Source organism: Mus caroli, chromosome 12 (genome assembly GCF_900094665.2).
Source record: "Mus caroli chromosome 12, CAROLI_EIJ_v1.1, whole genome shotgun sequence".
NCBI lineage: Eukaryota > Metazoa > Chordata > Mammalia > Rodentia > Muridae > Mus > Mus caroli.
The window spans coordinates 63,808,488-63,830,617 of record NC_034581.1 but is presented as its reverse complement, the minus strand read 5'-3'; the positions used below and the strand labels follow the sequence as shown (position 1 = coordinate 63,830,617).

At 43.5% G+C, this 22,130-nt stretch overlaps 2 protein-coding genes and 1 non-coding gene across 4 annotated transcripts in view; 2 read left to right on the top strand and 1 right to left on the bottom strand.

Annotated features, from left to right (window-relative positions):
• The window catches only part of Lrr1 (leucine rich repeat protein 1), a 9,904-nt gene extending 4,853 nt beyond the window's left edge, over positions 1-5,051 (bottom strand). For both annotated transcript variants that reach the window (XM_021179592.2, XM_021179591.1), the window contains exons 1-2: positions 4,803-5,051; positions 2,225-2,323 (exon numbers count right to left, since the gene is read on the bottom strand). In XM_021179592.2, coding sequence (XP_021035251.1) covers positions 2,225-2,323; positions 4,803-5,009 — 306 coding nt within the window. In that variant the 5' untranslated portion in view covers positions 5,010-5,051. The remainder of the gene's footprint in view (positions 1-2,224; positions 2,324-4,802) is intronic.
• A 9,634-nt stretch (positions 5,052-14,685) lies between these two features.
• Rps29 (ribosomal protein S29) lies at positions 14,686-16,104 on the top strand. Its single transcript, XM_021179566.2, has 3 exons — positions 14,686-14,821; positions 15,059-15,158; positions 16,013-16,104. The coding sequence occupies exons 1-3, from the start codon at positions 14,760-14,762 to the stop codon at positions 16,019-16,021; spliced, it is 171 nt and encodes a 56-aa protein (XP_021035225.1). The 5' UTR covers positions 14,686-14,759; the 3' UTR covers positions 16,022-16,104.
• A 5,376-nt stretch (positions 16,105-21,480) lies between these two features.
• LOC115032909 lies at positions 21,481-21,584 on the top strand. The gene has a single exon (XR_003838556.1). It is a non-coding gene; the product is annotated as a U6 spliceosomal RNA (small nuclear RNA).
• Positions 21,585-22,130: the final 546 nt, after the last annotated feature.

Sequence of the window (22,130 nt, the reverse complement as noted above, 5' to 3'; positions counted from 1 at the left end):
GTTCAATCCCTAGAACCCACAGAGTGGAAGAAGAGAGCCAACACTTGCAGGTTTCCCTCAGACCTCCACCCATGTACAGACACACGTACACACACACACACACACACATACACACAATAAGGGTTGGACTGGGTTCAGGTCCCAGCACCCATCTTAGGCTGCTCACAACTGTCTGTTTGTCTGTCTCTGCCTACAGGTCAGATAAGGATGTAATGACGTCTCAGGCACTGTTCCAGCACAGATCCTTGTGTTGCCCTTCTCCTTACTACAGTGATAATGGAGACTAGCCTCTGAAACTAAGGGAGCCCCCAATTAAATACTTCTTTTATAAAAGTTGCCTTGGTCAAGGTGTCTCTTAATGAAAATAGAACAGTGACTAAGCCACACGTAAAAATAAAATTTGAAATGCATTAATAATAACAATAACAACAACAATCTTGGAAAGCGATGGCTGTGTAAGCTTGGAAAGTATGTGGTGGCTCGGGCTGTCTTCCCAGCACTAGAGAAGTTGAGGCAGGATTGCTGTCAGTTTTAGGTCAGCATGGTCTCAGATCCTATCGCAAACAAAATAGACACCTGCAAGAATCTGTCTCTAATTGCAGGTCTCATTTCAGGGTCTGCCAGGTGGCTCTGGGCCAAAAGACTGAAGACAGATGCTCCAATGTTTTTAAGAAATTAGGGGTGGGGGGCAGAGAGATGGATCAGTGGTTAAGAGCACTGACTGCTCTTCAAGAGGTCCTGAGTTCCCAGCAACCACATAGTGGCTCATAACCATCTGCAATGGGGTCTGATGGCCTCTTTTGGTGTGTCTGAAGAAAGCACTGAAGGGTATACTCATATACATTAAATAAATAAATCATTAACAACAACAACAAAAAAAGAAGCCAAGCAATGGTGGTGCGCACCTTTAATCCCAGCACTCGGGAAGCAGAGGCAGGCGGATTTCTGAGTTCGAGGCCAGCCTGGTCTACAGAGTGAGCTCCAGGACAGCCAGGGCTGCACAGAGAAACCCTGTCTCAAAAAACAAAAAAAACAAAACAAAACAAAAAAAACCAAACCAAAACAAAACAAAACAAAAAAACCCCAAAACAGCAAAAAAAGCAAATGTAAGTTGTTTAGCATTGAGAGATATGCTATAGAATTGAAAGCATGGTTTTCGGATGGTAATACAGGCTAAAATCAAAACATAATTCAGGTATAGAATTTTAAGCTTTTTGTTTTGTTTTGTTTTTCGAGACAGGGTTTCTTTGTATAGCCCTGGCTGTCCTGGAACTCACTGTGTAGACCAGGCTGGCTTCGAACTCAGAAATCCACCTGCCTCTGCCTGCCTCCCAAGTGCTGGGATCAAAGGCATGTGCCACCACCGTGCGGCTTAAGCTCTTTAGTTAGGTTATGATGGTAGAGTACATTATCTAGTTGACAAATATGGGCTGGATGTTAATTGTATATCATACTCTACAATTTATATACCTATACATATAGAATATATATAATTATGCTCAGTTTATGTCTGAGAGCCTTTTTTTTTTGGACAGAAAGGTGAGGTGTTAGGGATTGGTTCTAATGCTTTGATTTAATCGGGAATCAGTGCATACAAATGCTGAAGGTCCTTGTCCCCAACTGGTTTTTGAGGGATCAATAAAGATGCCAACAGTCAATGGCTGGGCAAAGGGACACAGGGCGGGACCCTTAGAGTGGGCTAAGAACTGGGAAAAGGGAGACAGAGAATCACCATGACTTGGGGGGACAAGGATGGGAAGCAGGAGCTGCAGGAGAGAAAGTAAATTAGCCATGGGAGAATTTGGCCACTTCCCCATTGGGCCTAAGGTAGCAGGGGAAGGTTTAGGAGTGCCCAGCCTTTGAGGTACCCAAGGCATTTTAAAATTAACTGGTGTGTGTGTGTGTGTGTGTGTGTGTGTGTGTGTGTGTGTGCATGTCTTCCATTCTCGAATCCAGATAGATAGCTCCTGGGCCGGTGCATGCGTGCAGCAGTGTAGCCCAAGCTCATCTCTACAGCCTGTCAAGATGCTTTTAACAGCCAAACAATCTTTGTTTTGGGATATAGTCTCCCTGTATATCCCTGGATGGCCAAGAACTTGACTTGTAGATTACATTAGCCTTGGGCTTACAAAAACCCTCCTGCCTTTGGTTTCTGAGTGTTGGGATCACACGCATTTGATGCTGCACCTGGCTTGCATATTTGTTACTATTTCCAATATCATACCTTACTCAGACAGATGTCCACAGGAGGCTCCTTTAGCCGGACAGTGGCTTTCCCCTCATCCACAAATTTGGTGAAGAGCTGCTCAATGTTCTCTCTTAGCTAATTAGAATCAGAGGGGAAGGGGTTGAGGGAGGGACACAAAAGGAGAATTACTATTCAGTAACACTCGCTGAGAGTAGAATGTGCCAATCTTCTTCCAGGTTTTAGTTTAGCTTTTAGTCCCATGTCTCAGTGTTTTATGAAGTTTTTGTTTTTTTAAGCAGATGAATAGTTACATCTTCCAGCCAGCCGACACTGGGCATTACTGCTGTGTCTGCTGAGAGACTTTCCTTCATTGTTTAGAGAATGTTTTCCTCTTTTCCAACCCAGTCATATGGCCATGGTCACAAGTGCCAGCAGTAGCTCCCTACCTTCCTCTCAGTCCCTCAGACCATGCCTGCCACTAGATTATCTGCAAGCTCCACCAGAGCAGAAAGCTTGTCTTGTTGCCATGTTAACCTCTGTACGACATCAACAGCTGGCATAACTGATCTCAACACTTTTCATAACACATGTTTTCTGCTTTAGACTTCAACAACTCTTTACTGAGAGGCAGTTATGTACCAGGCATAATGAGAACTTTGGAGCGGTATTTAATAAGAATGGTATGGTGGCCAGGCAGTGGTGGCACATGCCTTTAATCCCAGCACTTGGGAGGCAGAGGCAGGTAGATTTCTGAGTTTGAGGCCAGCCTGGTCTACAAAGTGAGTTCCAGGACAGCCAAGGCTATACAGAGAAAACATGTCTCAAAAAACCAAAAAAAAAAAAAAACCAAACCAAACAAAACAAAACCAAATAAAAGATTTAAGAACCGTGAAATTCATTACAGGATTGAAGAAACAATTAGATCTGCATTAAATTCTTCCTGGAAAGCTAGGTGTGGTAGCTCACACTTTTAATCCCAGCACTCAGGAATTCACAGCCATATGAATCTTTGTGAATTCCAGGCTAGATCTACAGAGTTCCAGGACAGTTGAGCTACACATAGTAAGAACCTGTTTTAAAAACAACAACAGGGCTGGTGAGATGGCTCAGTGGGTAAGAGCACCCGACTGCTCTTCGGAAGGTCTGAAGTTCAAATCCCAGCAACCACATGGTGGCTCACAACCATCTGTAATGAGATCTATGTGTGTGTCTCTTCTGGTGTGTCTGAAGACAGCTACAGTGTACTTACATATAATAAAAATAAATAAATCTTTAAAAAAAAAAACAAAACAAACAACAACAACAACTGGCTCTTGGAACTGGCGTATGCCTTTAATCCCAGCAACTGGGACAGATGGGACAGAAACAGCAGAAATTTATGAGTTTGAAGCCTGCCTGGTCTACAGTGAGTTCCAGACCAGCCATAGTTACAGAGCAAGACCTTGTCTCAATACATACATGTATGCATTTAATTTTTTTTTCTCCTAGAACTGCAGTGTAAAGTCTTAGCTGAACTTAGCTGAAGGACAGAAGGACAGGATAAAAGACAACATAGAACCAGACTCCTTAATAGCCTAGACAGGCAGGATTTAGATAATGCCTGGATGGAAGATGTTGTTAAAATGGTAGAATCTTTGCCTATCTTGCCTATCATGCATAAAACCCTAGGTTCTGCCCTCAACACAGCAGTACAAACCAGGTGTGTAGTGGTAACCCCAGAACTTGGGCGGGTGGTAGAGGCATGTGGATCAGGAAGTCAAGGTCCTCCTTACCACTACTAGCCTAACATGCACAAGGTCCTGGGCTCCATCCCCAGCACTCCAAAATTAAATGGATGAATGAATAAATAAAAATAAGTAACTTGAATAAGATAATACTCTCTTCTCTCAACTAAGCATTTGTTGTGAATTATAATATGTAAGGTAAAGAATCCCGAAAACATAACATCCGCTAAAAAAAATATCAGATGCAGGGTGAGGGACTCATTCCCTTATCTCCATTCATAGTTGACACAAAGACATCTTGTTTTGACCAAATAGCAGTGCCTGGTAATGGAGGAAAATGGATTTTATAAACCTTATTTTCAAACCTCCGGTTCAGACAGACTAGACTGGAGTTGGCCACCCGTGTACTACAGGCACAAAAAAATCTCTAAGTCGGGTCAAGCATTTTTTTTTTTTTTTTTTTTTTTTTTTTTTTTTTTTTTTTTTTTTTTTTTTTGAGACAGGGTTTCTCTGTATAGCCTTGGCTGTCCTGGAACTCACTTTGTAGACCAGGCTGGCCTCGAACTCAGAAATCCTCCTGCCTCTGCCTCCCGAGTGCTGGGATTAAAGGTGTGCGCCACCACGCCCAGAAGGTCAAGCATTTTCTAAACAAGTAACAGAGAGGATACATGTGGCAAACCTCTTCAACAACAACAACTCAAGTTTGGATAGTATTCATTGTTACATGCATTTTCTGTGTGCTGGAGATTTAACCAAAAGCCTCATATGCTGCTCTGCTTCAGTGTCGGAGGCTTGTACCCCGGCGGGATCGCTGTCTACCAACTCATACCCGCAGAAGCCAGCAGCTAAAGTAAGGAGGCGTGGATGCTCAAGACGCTGGGGACGCTTACCTTGTAGCTGGTTCCCTGCCTGTCCTTCATGGTGGAGACCAGCAGGCAGGCGCGGCTGTCGGACTCTGTCCTTGCCTCAGGCTGCAACTCATTCCTGCCCGGGGCCTGGCACAGGCTCACCACCGCTCGCACGCCCTTGCCTCGGCTCTTGAGCCCTAAGGTTGGCAAATGACAGCTACGGACCTCCACCTCGCAGGGCAGCCTCATCTTGCAGCTAAGTCGCCCGCTGGCCCGCAGGCTTTAAAACTTGGCGCCTCCCGCCTGTCAGGACTGCCGGGGGGGTCCTCGCGATAGAGGTGTCCATGGTGCGCCTAAACCCATCGGCTTTGTGGCCTCTCGGAGTCCCACTCCAGTTTCCACGAAGAATGGTGGAATGCCCATTTTTTAGCATTATTTAACTTTTAATGACAGAACCTCTGCGTACTCGGTCGCGCCTGGAGGATTTGTCCTCTGTTTTCGGACAGGCGGCCGCCGAGGGTACCATGTCCTTAGCTGGGGGCGTGGTAGGTGCGGGTGTGTGCTGCTGGTCCTGGTGTTTCCCGCGCCCTCTGCTAGAGGCCAGCGGACCCGGGGATGGGGATAGCTGGAAGGCTGGTGTCACCTTGTTTATAGACCCACACCCCAGCGAGAAAGCATTCTTGCTGGGCATTGCAAACTTTACTTTGCAGCCATGGTCAGCCTTGGAAAGACGGCGGAGACCCACATTCACGCCTCATTTACTGAGCCCCGAGGCGGTGGGAGATACCCAGGGGGCCCCCACACCGGGTCAGAGGAGAAGGGGAGTGAGGGGATGGGGGAAGAGTTGTGGGAGGGGTGAGCGGGATGTAATATGTAAGTGAATATGTTAAAAAAAACGATTAAAAAAAAACACAAAAGAAATAAAAAAATAAAACAAAACAAAAAAACACTTTGCCACTGTTAGATTTAGTTAAATGTATAAGATTATTAATGTATATCAGAAATATATAAAGGATGTTCAGTCTTGTTAAAAGCAAAAAACAAACAAACAAAAACAACACTGCACACATCTGGTTGTCTTACCTTCAATGTGCTCGGTATCAACTTTCAAGTAAAAGCTACAAAATTGCTCAGCGACACTTACTTGTTTGTTTGTTTATTTGTCTGTCTATCTATCTATCTAGCCCGGGCTAGGGAAGGTGAAGTGGTGCATTAGAACCCCCTTTGCCGTACCTTGTAGTAAACAATTAATACAAGTTACACATTTGCAATTGTGAAATGGCGTTCAGAAATACCAATTTTCAATTTAACCGTGGCAAAATTAAAAATTATGATTTAGCCTCCAACGGACATCCCTGTTTACATATAGCATGGCGAATTGTATCCGTGTTAGTTTCACATCCTCAAAACCACGTATTCAGGAGATCGGCAAAGACAATCAATTTGCACCCCACCACAAAAAAATTCTCTTACACATTCATATTTTTTTTTGGTTGCTTAGCATTTTTTTCTCCAGGCATTGTCATCTGAAGCTCTGCTCAGACTTGACATCTGCTCCCTGACAGAGCATCAAAACATTTATTTTATTTATTCAGACTTGACATCTGCTCCCTGACAGAGCATCAAGACATTTATTTATTTTTATTTTATTTTATTCATTTTTTGGTTTTTCGAGACAGGGTTTCTCTGTATAGCCCAGGCTGTCCTGGAACTCACTTTGTAGACCAGGCTGGCCTCAAACTCAGAAATTCTCCTGCCTCTGACTCCCAAGTGCTGGGATTAAAGGTGTGCACCACTACAGCCCGGCACATCAAAACATTTATTAGCAGCATTCTCAGGCTTAAGAAAAAATTATATTTAAGCAAACCAGAATTTTTCAAGGACCACTAGGCTTCATAAATTACCTATTTTCGGTATTTGGGTGGATAATAGTAGAGATCGAAAATAGAACACTTTCCTAAAGTATTACAGTTGCATTAAATGTACACTAGGTATATTTGAGAGCTAGAATTTAAATCTTGCATGAAACTTGTAATTTTAACAACATGTTTCTGAAATGCAAAGCAGTCAAGAACATAAGGGTTTTGGTTCAGTAAGACATTAGGCAACTTCAATATATGTAGGTTAGAGTCAATAGAGGTTTTAGGCTGAAATAATTTCTGTATTTATTTTCCTGGGTTTCTGGCATAGAGGGCATCCAAATGATAATAAAATGAATTTCTCTGACTGTTTTTCTCATCTTTGCCCTGGAATCAACATCACTCACTGTGGTGTGTAGCTAGTAGGAGCTGGAGACGGAGGTCAGTTGACAAAGATTGGAAGCCCTTGCCGGCTTGAGCTTCAGATAACAAATGGAAGAAGACTCCCTGCCCAGAGACCAGAAGCCTTCCTGGCCTGGGCCTCATGGACCTAACAACAAGAGCAGACACAGCCCTGTGGTACAGACTTGGGAAAGACACCCAGCTGTGTAAGAGAACTAGGACAGCTAGCTCATATCCCTTTTTAACTCAGCTCCCTGGCCCACTCCTGTAGAGACACTTCTGGAATTTTGGTTTCTTTAAATAAACAAACAGGCAAGTCAGGGGTGGCGCCTGCCTTTAATCCCAGCACTTGGGAGGCAGAGGCAGGTGGATTTCTGAGTTAAGGCCAGTCTGATCTACAGAGTGAGTTCCAGGACAGCCAAGGCTACACAGAGAAACCCTGGCTCAAAATACAAACAAACAAACAAAACACAGAAATAGGGCTGGAGAGATGGCTCAGAGGTTAAGAGCACTAGTTGCTCTTCCAGAGGACCTGGGTCCAATTCTCATCACCCACAAAACATCTGTAATAGGCTGGTGAGTTGGCTCAGTGAGTAAGAGCACCCGACTGCTCTTCCAAAGGTCCAGAGATCAAATCCCAGCAACCACATGGTGGCTCACAACCATCCCTAAAGAGATCTGACTCCCTCTTCTGGTGTGTCTGAAGACAGCTACAGTGTACTTACATATAATCAATAAATAAATCTTAAAAAAAAAAAATCTGTAATGAGATCTGGTACCCTCTTCTGGGCTGCAAGGATACATGCTGGCAGAACGCTGTGCACATAATAAATGAAGACAGACAAAAAAAAAAGACCCACAAAAATATTAGAAGAATATACTTTCATTTTAATCCCAGGTGTAGGGATATGGGGCTGTTTCAGACTGTCTGCAGCACCTGACTATGATTTGCCTTGTGTTCTAGCAGAGGCCTGGTTTTGCCAGCTGTGGATAGTTTCTGTGGTTGTGTAACATTTGGAATTCTGGGAACTTTTCAGAGGGTCTAATAAATGCTAGAGCCCTGAGAGGCAGGGTGGGTGGTGGTTGGTCTTTCAGGAGGGTTGGTTGCAGTCTGTTAGTAGCAGTGCTCAAATAAGAAACAAGAAAGAAATTAGATTCAGGGATCTCTCTCTCTCTCTCTCTCTCTCTCTCTCTCTCTCTCTCTCTCTCTCTCTCTCTGTTTCTCTCCTCTAGGGAGTAAAAGTCGGGGGGTAAAGGGTGGGAAAAAGAAGAACCCTCAAAGTAGCAAAGCAAAGACCTGCTCCAGACTCCCAGTCTCAGGAGTGCTTTCTCTCTGTCAATAAGTTGTGTTTAAATTTATTTTCAACCATGTGTCCCATTGAGGCAGTCCTTTATCTTGGAACACAAGCACCTTGAACCCTACTATACCTATACCGAGCTATGGTTATTTATGCATATCTTAACCTCTAGACCACAGGCTTCCTGGGCTCTCAGTTATCAGTGTTATCTACAAGACCTAGGAAAGCATATTTTCAGAAAGGGTAAATCAACAGCACATGTAGGTAGGCTATTTAAATGATAGGAACCTGTGCTATTTGTTTAACAAGCAGAGCAGGCTCATCTGGAACCCACATTCACTGAATAAGTAGAGAGACATCTGGTCTCCCTTCTGATTCATTCTCCCTCTACCCTGAAGGTGGGGCAGAAGAGTAAACTTCAAATTAAGTTTTAAGTTAAGTTTTAAAATCAAATGTGAAATGATAAAAGCATCACCGGGAAACAGTTTCTTTTCAATAACAACGACTACCACAAAAAGAAAAACCAGTGAAAGGAATCGGGTGTTTCACCTCGGGCTTGGGGGCAGCTGGGCAAGTACTGTACCACATTAAGCTACAACCCTAGTGACTCTACGACTTTCTTAAGGACTCTCCCTCACACACATGCACACAATCACATGACACACAAACTTAAAAGCAGTAATTTTCAAATAGATAAAAATTACATAAACTTGAAATTTTCCACATGGCTATCAAGCCATCCCAAAAGGTACAGTAGTGACCCTTATATCTTGGGGATAATGAACAGCTGTCTAATTGGACAAGGGGGCCCACTGGAGAAGGAAGAAAATCTGCTACATCCACTCCACTGACAAGCGCGACAGGCCCTGAAAACCTGGGCGCTGTCTGGAGGCGAAAAGTTCACGGAAACATAGTCTCCTGGAATTGTGGCATCCTGTATAAAGAATGCTCCAATGCCCTTGCTTTAGTTGGTAAACAGATCTGTGTGCTTTCCCTTAATATTGCTTTATTACAAGTGCTCCTAAGGATTGATATTTTGACATATAGCTAAGTTAGATTCTAGGCAGTCCTTGATACGACCTTGGGCATGGATAGCTAAATCACTGCCCTACACAGAAATTTACCATTATCTAGGAAGAAGGAAGTTTGTGACCTAAAGAGGAACCAGAGTAGAGACTTAGAACTATAGATAGCTGATTTACACGCATACACAAGTATTTACAATGGCCTAGGGGGAAGGTGGACTATACAATAGACTAGAGTAAGAACTATGGCAAGGGCCCGAAGCCCTTGCCCCTGGCTTCTAAGATTAAGTGGGCCTTAGGTGGAGCTGTTTTTGATCCCAGTTGTTAACACTGAATTTTATCCCAGTTGTTTCCTGCCAGTCCTTCCGTGTTTGCATTCCTCTGTTTTGTGTAAGAATCCAGTAACCTCTTTGTACCTTGCCGGTGTGTCACCCAACTTCCCTATTTTCTTCTGTATAAAAAGTTTGATGCTCGATTTGACAAATTACATTCAGATCCACACTCCCTCCCGTTGAGTCTGTCTGTCAATTCCCACCGACTCCTTGCCCACCTGTGACCAGAGGTCTGTTCAAAGGGACCAAAAGGGTCTGTGGCAAAAATCCTGTCTGATACTGGAAACTTAGCCAATTACCCTTGGCTATCGTGGTCATGGATCTTAGACAGAACCAACTACCACCACCTTCCTAAAACAGTATAATTCCTAACTTCATTCTGTGTACTTAGCTGCATACCAAAGACAAGCCTAACTGCCACCCTTCATCAAAGATCTAGGAGCAGATAGAGGCCTTTACAGGAAGGCACAAAATGAAGACATCTACAGACTGTGGGAATGTACGCCCAGCCCCAACTGACACATTTCAATGCATCCTCAATATAACCACTACACCTAAGCCTCTGGGAACGTCTCAGAAAGATTGTAAGGGTCCAAGGACAAGCACATTTGCCTCCAGGAAAACTGCACCCGTGAAACAGAAACCCTGCAGATCTCAACAAGGACAGCAGCAGTTGACATGACAGTGGGAATGGAGAAAATCTCACAAGGGCACACTGGAGGGAGAGCCACCAGGGAATTAATGACTGCTTAAAGAGTCTTCCTCAGGCCTGGGTCCTCTCAATGGTCCTCCATCTCAAGTGGCCTGCCCTGAAAACACTCACACATAGGCAACTACAAATGGATCCAACAGATTGTGTTTAGACATTCACTTAAATGTAGATGTGTGGAGAGCTCTTGGTGCCTCTTCAAGGATATGGGCAAGGATATTTGATTTTGGGCTAGGACAGGAAGTAGGCTCCAGATAAATACAGCTGAAGAATCCCTAGAAACAGTGATCATGGGACATTGTTTTTGTTTGTTTGTTTGGTTGGGTTTTGTTTGTTTGTTTGTTTGTTTTTTGTTTTCTGAGACAGGGTTTCTCTGTGTAGTCCTGGCTTTCCTGGAACTCACTCTGTAGACCAGGCTGGCCTCAAACTCAGAAATTCGCCTGCCTCTGCCTCCTGAGTGCTGGGGGGACATTGTTTATTGCCTTGTTTGTTCCTTGACCTAGAACTGCCCCTACCTTTGCATGTATAAAAGCAGCTTGAGAAAAAATAAACTTGCTTTAGTCCTTGCTGGAGTCATACTATAGTGTTGTCTAATTGTCTTTCTTTAATCTTCACTCCCTCCCTCAAGACCCTGTTGACTGAGCAGGCTTGGTCATGTATGTGACAGTAATAATTAAATGGGCTATGAGGTGGGGAGAGAGAAGGGGGAAATGATATAAATACACTATACATATATATGAAATAAATAATAAATTTAATTTAAAAATTGATGCTGTACATTAGCATGTACATGATTCCTCACTAAAATGAATTTCTTTAAAACACTTTGCATGAAACAGGTAGTGTGCCGGGCGTGGTGGCGCACGCCTTTAATTCCAGCACTCGGGAGGCAGAGGCAGGTGGATTTCTGAGTTCGACGCCCGCCTGGTCTACAGAGTGAGTTCCAGGACAGCCAGAGCTATACAGAGAAACCCTGTCTCGAAAAACCAAAAAAAAAAAAAAATAAAAAAATAAATAAATAAAAGAAACACGTAGTGTGATGGTCAATTTTGGATGTCAATTGACTGGACTAAGAAGTACTGTTGGGGGGTGAGTGGTGGCGCACGCCTTTAATCCCAGCAACACAGAAACCCTGTCTAGAAAAAAAAACAAAAGAAAAAAAGAAAAAGGAAAAAAGGAACACCTAAAGGGTTAATTACATCACGACTTCTGGGGGCGCCTGTGCGGGTGTTTCTAGAGAAGACTTATGAATGACTAGATTAAGTGGGAGAAGACTGAGTGTGGGCAGGCTCCAGGAGGGGTGGTCATCGATGATCTTTCTAGTACTTTAGCGACAGGAAACCCTCAGTTGCCAAACCTTCAGGTTCTGAAGCCTTGGATGTGAACTGAGCCAAGCTACTAGCATCTGAAGGTTTCTCCCTTGCAGTATTCGAGCCAATTTTTATGACAGATTCCCTTACCAATATGGATAGCAATATCTAGGTATCCATCTCCCCACACGTATCCTATTGATTCTGTCTTTTGGAGAACCTTAAGTAAGACATATTTTATAGTTAGTAGTTCTTCTAGGAAGCACCCCCCCACCACCCCCACCATCAAAGATAGCCCAGGCTAACCTACAACATGCTTTATAGCCCAGTTGGCTTTGATCAAGATCTTCTAGCCTTGCCCTCCCAAATGCACTACCATCTCTGACTCAAGAAAGATTTTTTTTCCTTTTACAGGGTCTCACTAAGCAGCCCTACCTGGCCTGGAACTTGCTCTGTGTACCAAGCTCCAACTCGCAGAGATCTGCCTGCCTCAGCTCAGATCCTGAATACTGGGATTGGAGGAGTGAACTTCAACACCTGGCCAAGAAACAGGACTTAATCTGAGCTTCATTAACTGGTTTTGGCATTCCTGAAATTTTATTTCTAAGTTAAATTAAATTGACTTTTGAGACAGGGTCTCACTACGTATCCCTGGCTGACCTCCAGCTCAGAGACTCTCCTGATTTTACCTCTCAGATATTGGGATTCATTCCTCACCCAGCTGGGATTGGTTTTCTATCTGGTTTTACCTCAAGCTCGACGCTGTCTAAGAGCACAGAAAACACTGATTGTCACTGAAAGCAGTGGAAAGTTTGACCTCTGTGGTAGTGCTTGGGTAGCAAGTGTGAGATCTTAGATTCAACCTTTAGCAACCCCCTCTTCCTTAAAAAAAAAAAAAAAGGTTGGGACTTTAACTCTTAATGATGTTGATCCAATATAATAAATCAAAGTTTGGCAACTATCAGTAAATTGGTAGATGTGTACACTCAAATCTGCAGAAATCTAATTTCCAGATTAGCAGAAACTTATTTTTTTAAATATTTATTTATTATTATACATAAGTACACTATAGCTGTCTTGAGACACACCAGAAGAAGGCGTCAGATCTCATTATAAGTAGTTATGAGTCACTATGTGGTTTCTGGGATTTGAACTCAGGATCTCTGGAAGAGCAGTCAGTGCTCTTACTCACTGAGCCATCTCACTAGCCCCTGGCAGAAATGTATTGTCATGATGCTAGCCAATCTCTCAGGAGTAGCTAGAAAAACACAAATGCTCTTTGGATCCCAAGAAAAGGCAATGAGCAGTCTAGCCAGACTCTTCCAGAAGGCCTGGCTAGCCAGGAAGGGCATGGCTACCTGCTTTGGCAAAGCAGTGATCCCACTAATAGTAACAGGTACTGATTGATGAGAGGAAAAATAAGACACCAGTGAGCTGTGTCCTTCAGCATCGGTATCTTCTTACTCTGTCTAGCAACAGTACCATCATAGCCTGTGTTCTTCCGTTTGTTTAGTTGTATTACATGTTATCAAAGCAAGATAGAAAGATAGATCAACAACAAGAACAACAACTGAACTGGAATTGAAAGGGTGAGAGAATCATGGTGTTGTGTGTGTGTTTGTATATGTGTATATGTGTGTGTGTGTGTTTGTGTAAACGACTAGATTTGAAGACTTTGACAACAGACATTAATTTATATCTGGTCTTTAAATCTGTGACTCTTTTATTATGAAATAATTGGGTAAGGATTGTCTACCAAAATTTTGAAGTAGCATACTTTAAAGTTTTTCTTTAAATTTCCTATTAAAAATCTTCTACAAAAGGCTTTTTTTCTTAATTGTACTCTGCTACATTCTAGATCTAGTTAAAGCTTTTATTTCAGGGGGCAGGGCTTTGTGCAATTTTAGGGTTTTATTTTTATTTGATTTAGTTTTATTTTTTAGAAATTTGTCTTTTGAAGCTTGTCGTTATTTGTTTTGCTATCAAAATGTCTGATGAAAACAACTTTTATTTTATATTACTTTTCTTCATATTCATCCACTTAAACTGCGTTTGGTGGCACAAGCAAGCCCATTATTAGAGCCTGAGACATTAGGATAGGGAGTGTGAGTCTATTATGGGCAAAATAGAGTCTTGGGCCAGCCTTGTTAAAACAGTGTTACAAAAACAAATGAAAAGTAAATATAGGCGATTATATTTAGATATCAAGGGTGATATACTCACATATACGTATGACCCTATTTTCCATCCATGGAATGATGTGGATATTTTTTTGGAGGAGTATATGAGGTCAAAAGATTTAATAAGAGGCCCCTATCGTTGACTCTTACTCATTACACTTGACTTAAGCTGTCATATAATTTCACGCCAGTAGGTGTCAGTAGTGAGTAAAGGAAAAAACACGTTTGTAAGCGAACGTTTGAGTTAAAAGACAATGTAAAAGATTAAGGTTGGAATGTATTATATGAGAAAAGGGTGAATTAAAAAGAAAGTGAGAATAATGTTAATATTGATGTTAAGTGTCCAAAAAGAGACGGGGTCTCGCTATGTTGCCCAGGCTGGAGTGCAGTGGCTATTCACAGGCGCGATCCCACTACTGATCAGCACGGGAGTTTTGACCTGCTCCGTTTCCGACCTGGGCCGGTTCACCCCTCCTTAGGCAACCTGGTGGTCCCCCGCTCCCGGGAGGTCACCATATTGATGCCGAACTTAGTGCGGACACCCGATCGGCATAGCGCACTACAGCCCAGAACTCCTGGACTCAAGCGATCCTCCTGCCTCAGCCTCCCGAGTAGCTGGGACTACAGGCGTGCGCCACCGCGCCCGGCGAGCGCTGAGGGCGGCGGGGAGATACTAGAGCTTCAGAGGGCCGTGACGTCACCCACGGTGCCCGCCCAGCCAGCCTTAGAAATGTCACTCAGAGCACGCGGACCAATGTTGTCGCACGGCGTACGCGTCACGTCTTAGCGTTGTATTCTGGGTAGAGTGTGGCTCCAAAGAACTTTGAAGAGCGCCTGCGCGAGCCGACTCGTTCCTTTCTCCTCGTTGGTCGTCTGAAGGCAAGATGGGTCACCAGCAGCTCTACTGGAGTCACCCACGGAAGTTCGGCCAGGGTTCCCGCTCTTGGTGAGGAGCGGGTTGTGGCGACCGCGGTTAGAGGGAAGGGCCATTGTTGGTGGCTGGGTGTCGGAAATTTAAGGCCCGCGGGCGGCGCGCAGGGCGTTCGGTGCTGCCGTCGCCATTACGGGCTTAGCTAGGCCGGGCCGGGCGGGCCCTGCTGCGGGTGGTGGGGGACGTTGAGGAATCCTGTACCTTTCTGTGGGGCCTCCATTAAGGCCATCTCCTTGTCCTCCCTCCTCCCAGCCGCGTCTGCTCCAACCGCCACGGCCTGATCCGCAAATACGGGCTGAACATGTGCCGCCAGTGCTTCCGGCAGTACGCGAAGGACATAGGCTTCATTAAGGTACGCGCGGTCGGTCGCTGCGGTCCACGATGCACACAGCGGAGTGTTTAAGAGTTCCAAACGGGAAGGGTGAAGGGTTTAATGCCTGGTCAGATTTAGGTGTCAGGTGGTACAGTTTCTACATAGTAACTGAATATTCCTAACCCAATACGTGTCTTAAATTTCTGGCCCAGGATGTTTGATCATATTGGGAAGAGCCCTAAACGTAACACGCCGAAACCTAAGTGAATCTAGTGAACACACTGCTATGTTTTACCCAAGGTTTTGGCTTTTTATTTGTTCTAAGGTTGACGTCTCAAAAGTCTCCTTTTTGGGTCAAAACCCCTATATATATATATACATATATATATACATATATATATATGTATATATATATTTCACCTGCTTTTTATTTGTACCTTTTTTTTTTTAAGTATTTTAACCGGGTTTTTCTGTAGCCCTGGCTATCCTGGAACTCAGATCCTCTGCTGGGATTAAAGGTGTACATCACACCCAGCTGTAGGACCAGTTTTAAATAAACTTGTGTTTAATGGGCCTGCATGATATTTGACACTGCTCTCTGAGGTGCAGCAGAGAGTTTTAAGCTCAGATTTACATTATTTATCAAATAATTACTGTAAGCCTAGCATTACAGTTTAGAGACTTGATCAGGATTGGTTCCTCCCACCTCTGGTCCAAGTTTTTTCAGGTTAAGATGAACTGCAGAAACGGGCTATTTAGTAACTCCGGAGTTCGTGACATGGTTGATGTAATTTTGGGTGGTATTGTATTGGGGAATAATTAGGGGGAACCAGTGGAAATAAATGCCAGAGTCACACACTAAGTAATAAACTCTGTTGTTTTTTTTCTTTCAGTTGGACTAAGCCACCTTGATTCGACTGACTACCAAGTGGAATGGATCATGCTGGTCTTTGTGCACAAAGAATAAAAATGTGAAGAACTTTAATTCCTGTGTGTGTGTTTTGTTTAGAGAAGGGAAGCAAAGATGTAGAGTTGCAAGCTGAGGCAAAAATGAGTTTGAGGCAAGAGGAAATGGAACCAAGACAGTTATAGAACCTAATTATAGAACCTCCCAGGTGATCTTGGGTGGCACAGGTTGGAGTGGTTTGGGTAGTTAGTTAACTAGGGGAAGGTACGAGTAGTGAGAATCCCAAGGGTTTTGACTGGAGCTAGTGAAGAATTGCTGTTGGCAGGACTGAAGACAGGTTTGAACAGGAGTCAGTATTGATGTGCTTGGTTTTGAATGCCTGTGACAACCAGTACAGCTTTCTAGAAATGCTTGTTAAAATTGGAGTGCAGTAGAGTGGGAACTGTATACAGAGTATAAAGGCTGTTACCTTCAGCTCTCATCTGAGTGAGTATACTTAAAGACTTATGAGTTTAGCAAAGCAGGATGAAGGTGGAAATCTAAACAGCAGTGTGGTTTATGCCACTGATCCTAGCCTTCAGGGTGGAGGCAGGAGAAGCAAGAGTTGAAGGTTTTGCCTTAAGTCCAGGTCAGCCTGGGCTACATGGATCAACAAGTATGGGATTTGGTCCAAGCAGGGAGTGAGCAATATTGAGTGCATCTGACTTAGATGTGACTGGGAAAGTAAGATTTATTTACATGCATGTCTACATGCCAGGAGATTACACTATAGATGGTTATGAGCCACCATGTTGCTAGGGATTGAATTTGGGAAATCTGGAAGAGCAGCCAGTGTTCTTAGCCTCAGAGCCATCTCAGCCTGAGCTGACTGGATGTTAGCCAGTTCAATTAGTTTTTGCTGGTGGGCCAAAAGCTCATGGGAACAAGGGTTCCGAATCTAAAGTTTATAAGTTTCATAGTAATTCATCTTGGCCTTTGATATATAATCTAGATGTGGTTCATGTATTTGTTTTTTTGTTTGTTTGTTTGTTTGTTTTTGAGACAGGGTTTCTCTGTGTAGCCCTGGCTGTCCTGGCACTCACTTTGTAGACCAGGCTGGCCTCGAACTCAGAAATCCGCCTGCCTCTGCCTCCCGAGTGCTGGGATTAAAGGCGTGCACCACCACGCCCGGCTGGTTCATGTATTTGGTAGGTGGAGCCAGGAGGATCAAGTGTTCAAGGACAGCTTGGGCTGAGTAAGTTGGAGGCCAGTCTTTGTACAAAATCAAAACTATGCCTCAGTTGCTGTCAGGGAAGTGTCTAGGAAAGCTCTTATTTCAGCCAGGAGGCTGTAAGGTTTTTGTTTTTTGGATTGTGGGATGTGCTTGTTGCATGCTGAGGATGGGTAAGAAGTCATTTGAACAAATATACAGAAAATCTGGGAAATTAGCCAGTTCCAACCCCATGATATTGGAGGGAAGCCTGCTGTGGAAAGGTTCTGGCTACTCTACTAGGGTTGAGTGGGACTAAGTAGAAATGGTTTATGATTTGTTCTGTGCTAGATGCTATGTGAAGGGCTTTACAGATGTTTCCTTTTCAAGAATTGGAGTCCCTTTCAGTAGACATGATCCTCGTTACATAGCTGAGAAGACTGCTCTTCCCAAAAGAGACAAAACTGAACTAGACCTTGGGTCTGATACCATGAGCTCATAACAGTCATAGCACACTCAAAGACCTACTTCTTAACCTCCAGATTAACATTCCATATAGGCCTTATTGCTTCCCTAAAATCACCTTGGGGTTTAGGGTTTCAACAAGAGTTTTGGGGTGACTCAAATAGTACCTTTTCTGTAACTGAGGACGAATCCCCATTTTATGAATGTATTCAGCAGACACAGGGATAGTATAACCTGAAGTTTGAACCAGGCAGTTGTTTGAAAACCGCTCTTGCCACTAAACTATGAATGACTATCTGCAATGGAGAGCTTTAGTAAATATTTGTAGTCTTAGCCGAGAAATAATTAGCAGTAAAAACTAGGGAAGTGTGTATGTAATATGGTTTCATTCACAGAAAAACATGCGAGTAGAGATACCCTGTCTTCAGAACAAAGAAAAGAAAGAAAAAGGACTCTATTAGACATGGGGTATTTTTATTATTGAAAGATTATTTTCTCATACAATAGATCCTAATTGTAGTTTTCTCTCTATCCACACCTCTTGAGTTCCTCCCCACCTCTTCCCTCCAGATCTTTCAGTAGAGATGTTTGTCTCACAATCAGGAGTCCCATAAAAATACTAAGCTAATATCTATAATACCCAGAGGACTTGGTGTGGACTCAGGTAGGGCCACTGCTTGCTCCTTCAGTCCCTGTGAGCTCATTTGATGTGAACCTTGCTTCATTGACTTAGAGACCTTGTTCTGGAATCTTCCTGTCCCTCTGACTCTTATACTCTTCCTGCCTCCTCATCCCTGGGACTCCCTGAGCTCTGAAGGGAGGAATTTGATGGAGACCTCCTAGACTGTCTCTGCATAATGTTTTAGTTCAGGCTAACCGAGGAAGGCTCCGACAGTGCCTTCTTTCTAGTGTCCTTCTGATGTCCTTTGCTAGTTTCCTTTGTTACCCAAATTCTATGTGATCATGTCTAACCTCTGCAAGACAAAAAGATCAAACACTTAGGCCTAAGGGCTCTAGAATTTCTCAATTCCAGGATAACTATTGCTGGTATTTGGAAAAATTATTTGGTTTAAAAATTATTTTACATTCCATTCTGTGTCTGTGTGAGGGCATTGTGCATGTGCAGGTGCTCAGGAGGTCAGGGGTCATTGACCCCCATGGATCTTGCAGCAGATTTAGAGGTAGTTGTGTGTGAGCTGCCCAATATGTGTAGGACCTGTGTGCCTTTTGCAAGAAGGGTAAGCGCTCCTAACCACTGAGCCATCTCTTGCACACACACACAAACACACAAACTCTATAAATATGTGCATGTGTGTGTGTGTGTGTATGTATGTTGGGGGCCGGTATGAGCAGATGTGCTCAGGTGCACATAGAGCAGATGAGTGCATAGGAGTCTCCAGAGCTGGACTTACATATATAGTTGAAAGCCTCCACATGGGTGATGGGAAGCAAACTCTAGTCTCTGAGAGAACATTAAGTGTTCTTACTGCTAAACCGTCTCTCCAGCCCCGATTGTTATTTCAATGGTTCCTCTAAGTATGGTTTGCAGGGATCTTATTTCTACATCATCTAGAGCCTGATAAGAGTACCCAACACACACACACACACACACACATATTATGGTTTATTTTATTTTTGTGGAGACAGGGTCTCACCATTATAGCCCTGGCTGCCCTGGAGTTCCCTACATAGATCATACTGGCCTCAAACTCACTGAGATCCTGAGTGCTGGGATCTAGGGTCTGTGCCACTACACCCTGCTAATGAAATCTTTTTTAAACTACTGGGCTTGCATTTGAAGCCTGTAGCACTGTCCTAGTTCCTTTTCCTGTTGCTATAAGAAAACACCTAGACACAAGCAGCTTATTGGAGAAAGGGCTTGCTTCTTTCAGACTGAGGGTACAGTCCATTATGGTGGGAAAGACAAGGTGCCAGGAGCTTGAAGCAGCTGATCCCAGCACACCTGAAGTCAGGAGCAGCTAGAAAGAAGGCTAGGTTCAGGTCCTTTTCTTTTTTTCATTCCATCCAAAGGAATGGTGCCACCCACAGTAAGTGGGCCTTACCATATCACTCAACCGAATCAATGCCCCCATCCCAGGCTTGCCTGGAGCCTAGTCTCCCAGGTGGTAGATCTGATATAGAGAGTTGAGAATCACATGGTATTTCTTCATTCACGTACTCCAGTGTTTCTTACCTCTATACAAACATCCCTGCATGCCTGTATAGTTTGAGAATCACTGATCTTGGGGAAATGAATTAAAAGTGACTTCTGGAAGTGACAATTTTGTACTTCGAATGGACTCTACTCCAAGACTCCAAAGAACATATTTCAGTATTCTGTGTCCTTTGCCAAAATTGACCAACATTTTCTTTCACCTTTGGATAAAGATTGTCCATGATGGGGGTGGGGAAGCAGAGATCTCCAGCTGCCACCATTCACCCTAGGAATTTTTTACAGAGTCACACACTCTGATAAAGCAAGATCCTGGCTTTTCCACTGAAAAGACATTTAGGATACATTCGTATGGATGGAGGTGAAGTTTATTAAAAGACATTTTTAACAGATTATAGAAAGAGGAGCTTTGGGGAAGAGAAAGCCACAGCCCAGAGCACGGCCATGAGCTTTGGGAAGGAGAGTGGCACTTAAGTGTCTCTTCAGGAGCTGTTTAGGTTGTGTCTGGTGGCTTCTGACTGCATGCTAAATGGTTGCTAAGGAATCCTGTCTTCTTTGGTGAAGAAGCTTGTAGGGAGGTTCCTGATGTGTATGGGATTATAGTTGACAAGGGAAGATGCTTAGGTTACAGGGGATTTTTTTTTTATTTTAACTATAAGCAAAGGTTTAGCCCTATTTGTAAGATTTCCAGAATATCAGGAAAACAGGCCATATTTGGAGGTCATATAGGCATAGAGAATAAGCATAGTTTATCACTATGTTTTTAAATATATATGATATTGCATGCAGTATATGTAATATAATATATAATATGACATCTATAAACATTATTAATAATTGTTCTCTGATACATATGAATATATTAATATATGATATGTATATTCTGCAATGTTCTCTGAACCTTAGGTAAAGGAGCTGTGTCATAGCTGTGTCAGTCAAGACTGAGCTGTGTCATAGCTGTGTCAGTCAAGACTCCATAACTCTGAATTTTGATCAGTTGTGGTTTTCTGTAATGGTCTCTGTTGCAAAAAGACATTTCCTTGAATAGGTTGGGAACTACACTTGTTTGTGTGTTTAAGGATAAATTGGAATGTAGTTAGGAACTATGCTCATTTAGTAAGTGGGGCAATTCTTTGCTATTTTATTAACATATCATCTCTAAAACCTTCACATGAAGTGTTATTAGTTTTGTTGGACTTTTGGTTCTCAGCTGAGGGGATTCAACTAGACTCCCCTCTTTTCTGTTCCCTCACCTCAATACCCTTTTTCATTGAGATGGGCTCTCTGGGCCAGGCTAGCCTCAAACTCGCTGTGTAGTCAAGGATAGACTTGAATTTTTTGATCCTCTTGCCTCTATCATCCAGCTTATAATGAGCTGTGGAATGAACCCAGGGTTTCATGTATACACCCTGGCAACTGAACTACACCCCCATCCTTTACTCCATGTCCTTTCAGTTATCCTTGTCTTTCTATCCTTTTTCATACCATCTAGTTATTCTGTTTCTGGATTCCTGTTTTTTTTTTCTTTTCCCTCAGGCCTTCCCATTTCTGTGTGGCTGAACTTGCTTTTAAACTTGCTCCAGTCAAGTCATGAGACCAAGCTTGCAGCCATTAGAAGTTGGCTGTAGCGCTTGCTTCGGCAGCACATATACTAAAATTGGAACGATACAAAGATTAGCATGGCCCCTGCACAAGGATGACACGCAAATTCATGAAGCGTTCCATATTTTTGGGAGTTACAGAGAGAAAGTTTGGAGCTAAGACGAAAGGATAGACCATCCAGAGACTACCCCATTCGGGGATCCATCCCATAATCAGCCACCAAACCCAGACACTATTGCATATACCAGCAAGATTTTGCTGAAGGGACCCTGATATAGCTGTCTCGGATGAGGCTATGTCAGTGCCTGGCAAATATAGAAGTGGATGCTCACAGTCATCTATAGGATGGAACACAGGGCCCCTAATGGAGAAGCTAGAGAAAGCACCCAAGGAGCTGAAAGGGTCTGCAACCACAACAGTATGAACTAACCAGTACCCCCAGAGCTCGTGTCTCTAGCTGCATATGTAGCAGAAGATGGCCTATTCGGCTATCATTGGGAAGAGAGGCCCCTTGGTATTGCAAACTTTTTTGTTGTTGTTGTTTTTGGAGACAGGGTTTCTCTGTATAGCTCAGGTTGTCCTGGAACTCACTTTGTAGACCAGGCTGGCCTCGAACTCAGAAATCCACCTGCCTCTGCCTCCCAAGTGCTGGGATTAAAGGCGTGCGCCACCACA

Excerpts from the sequence above, each read along its gene's own strand:
- Rps29 (XM_021179566.2), top strand. The coding sequence starts at position 14,760 with ATGGGTCACCAGCAGCTCTACTGGAGTCACCCACGGAAGTTCGGCCAG. Across the intron at positions 14,822-15,058 it reads GGCCAGGGTTCCCGCTCTTG|CCGCGTCTGCTCCAACCGCC; the intron begins GTGAGGAGCGGG and ends CCCTCCTCCCAG.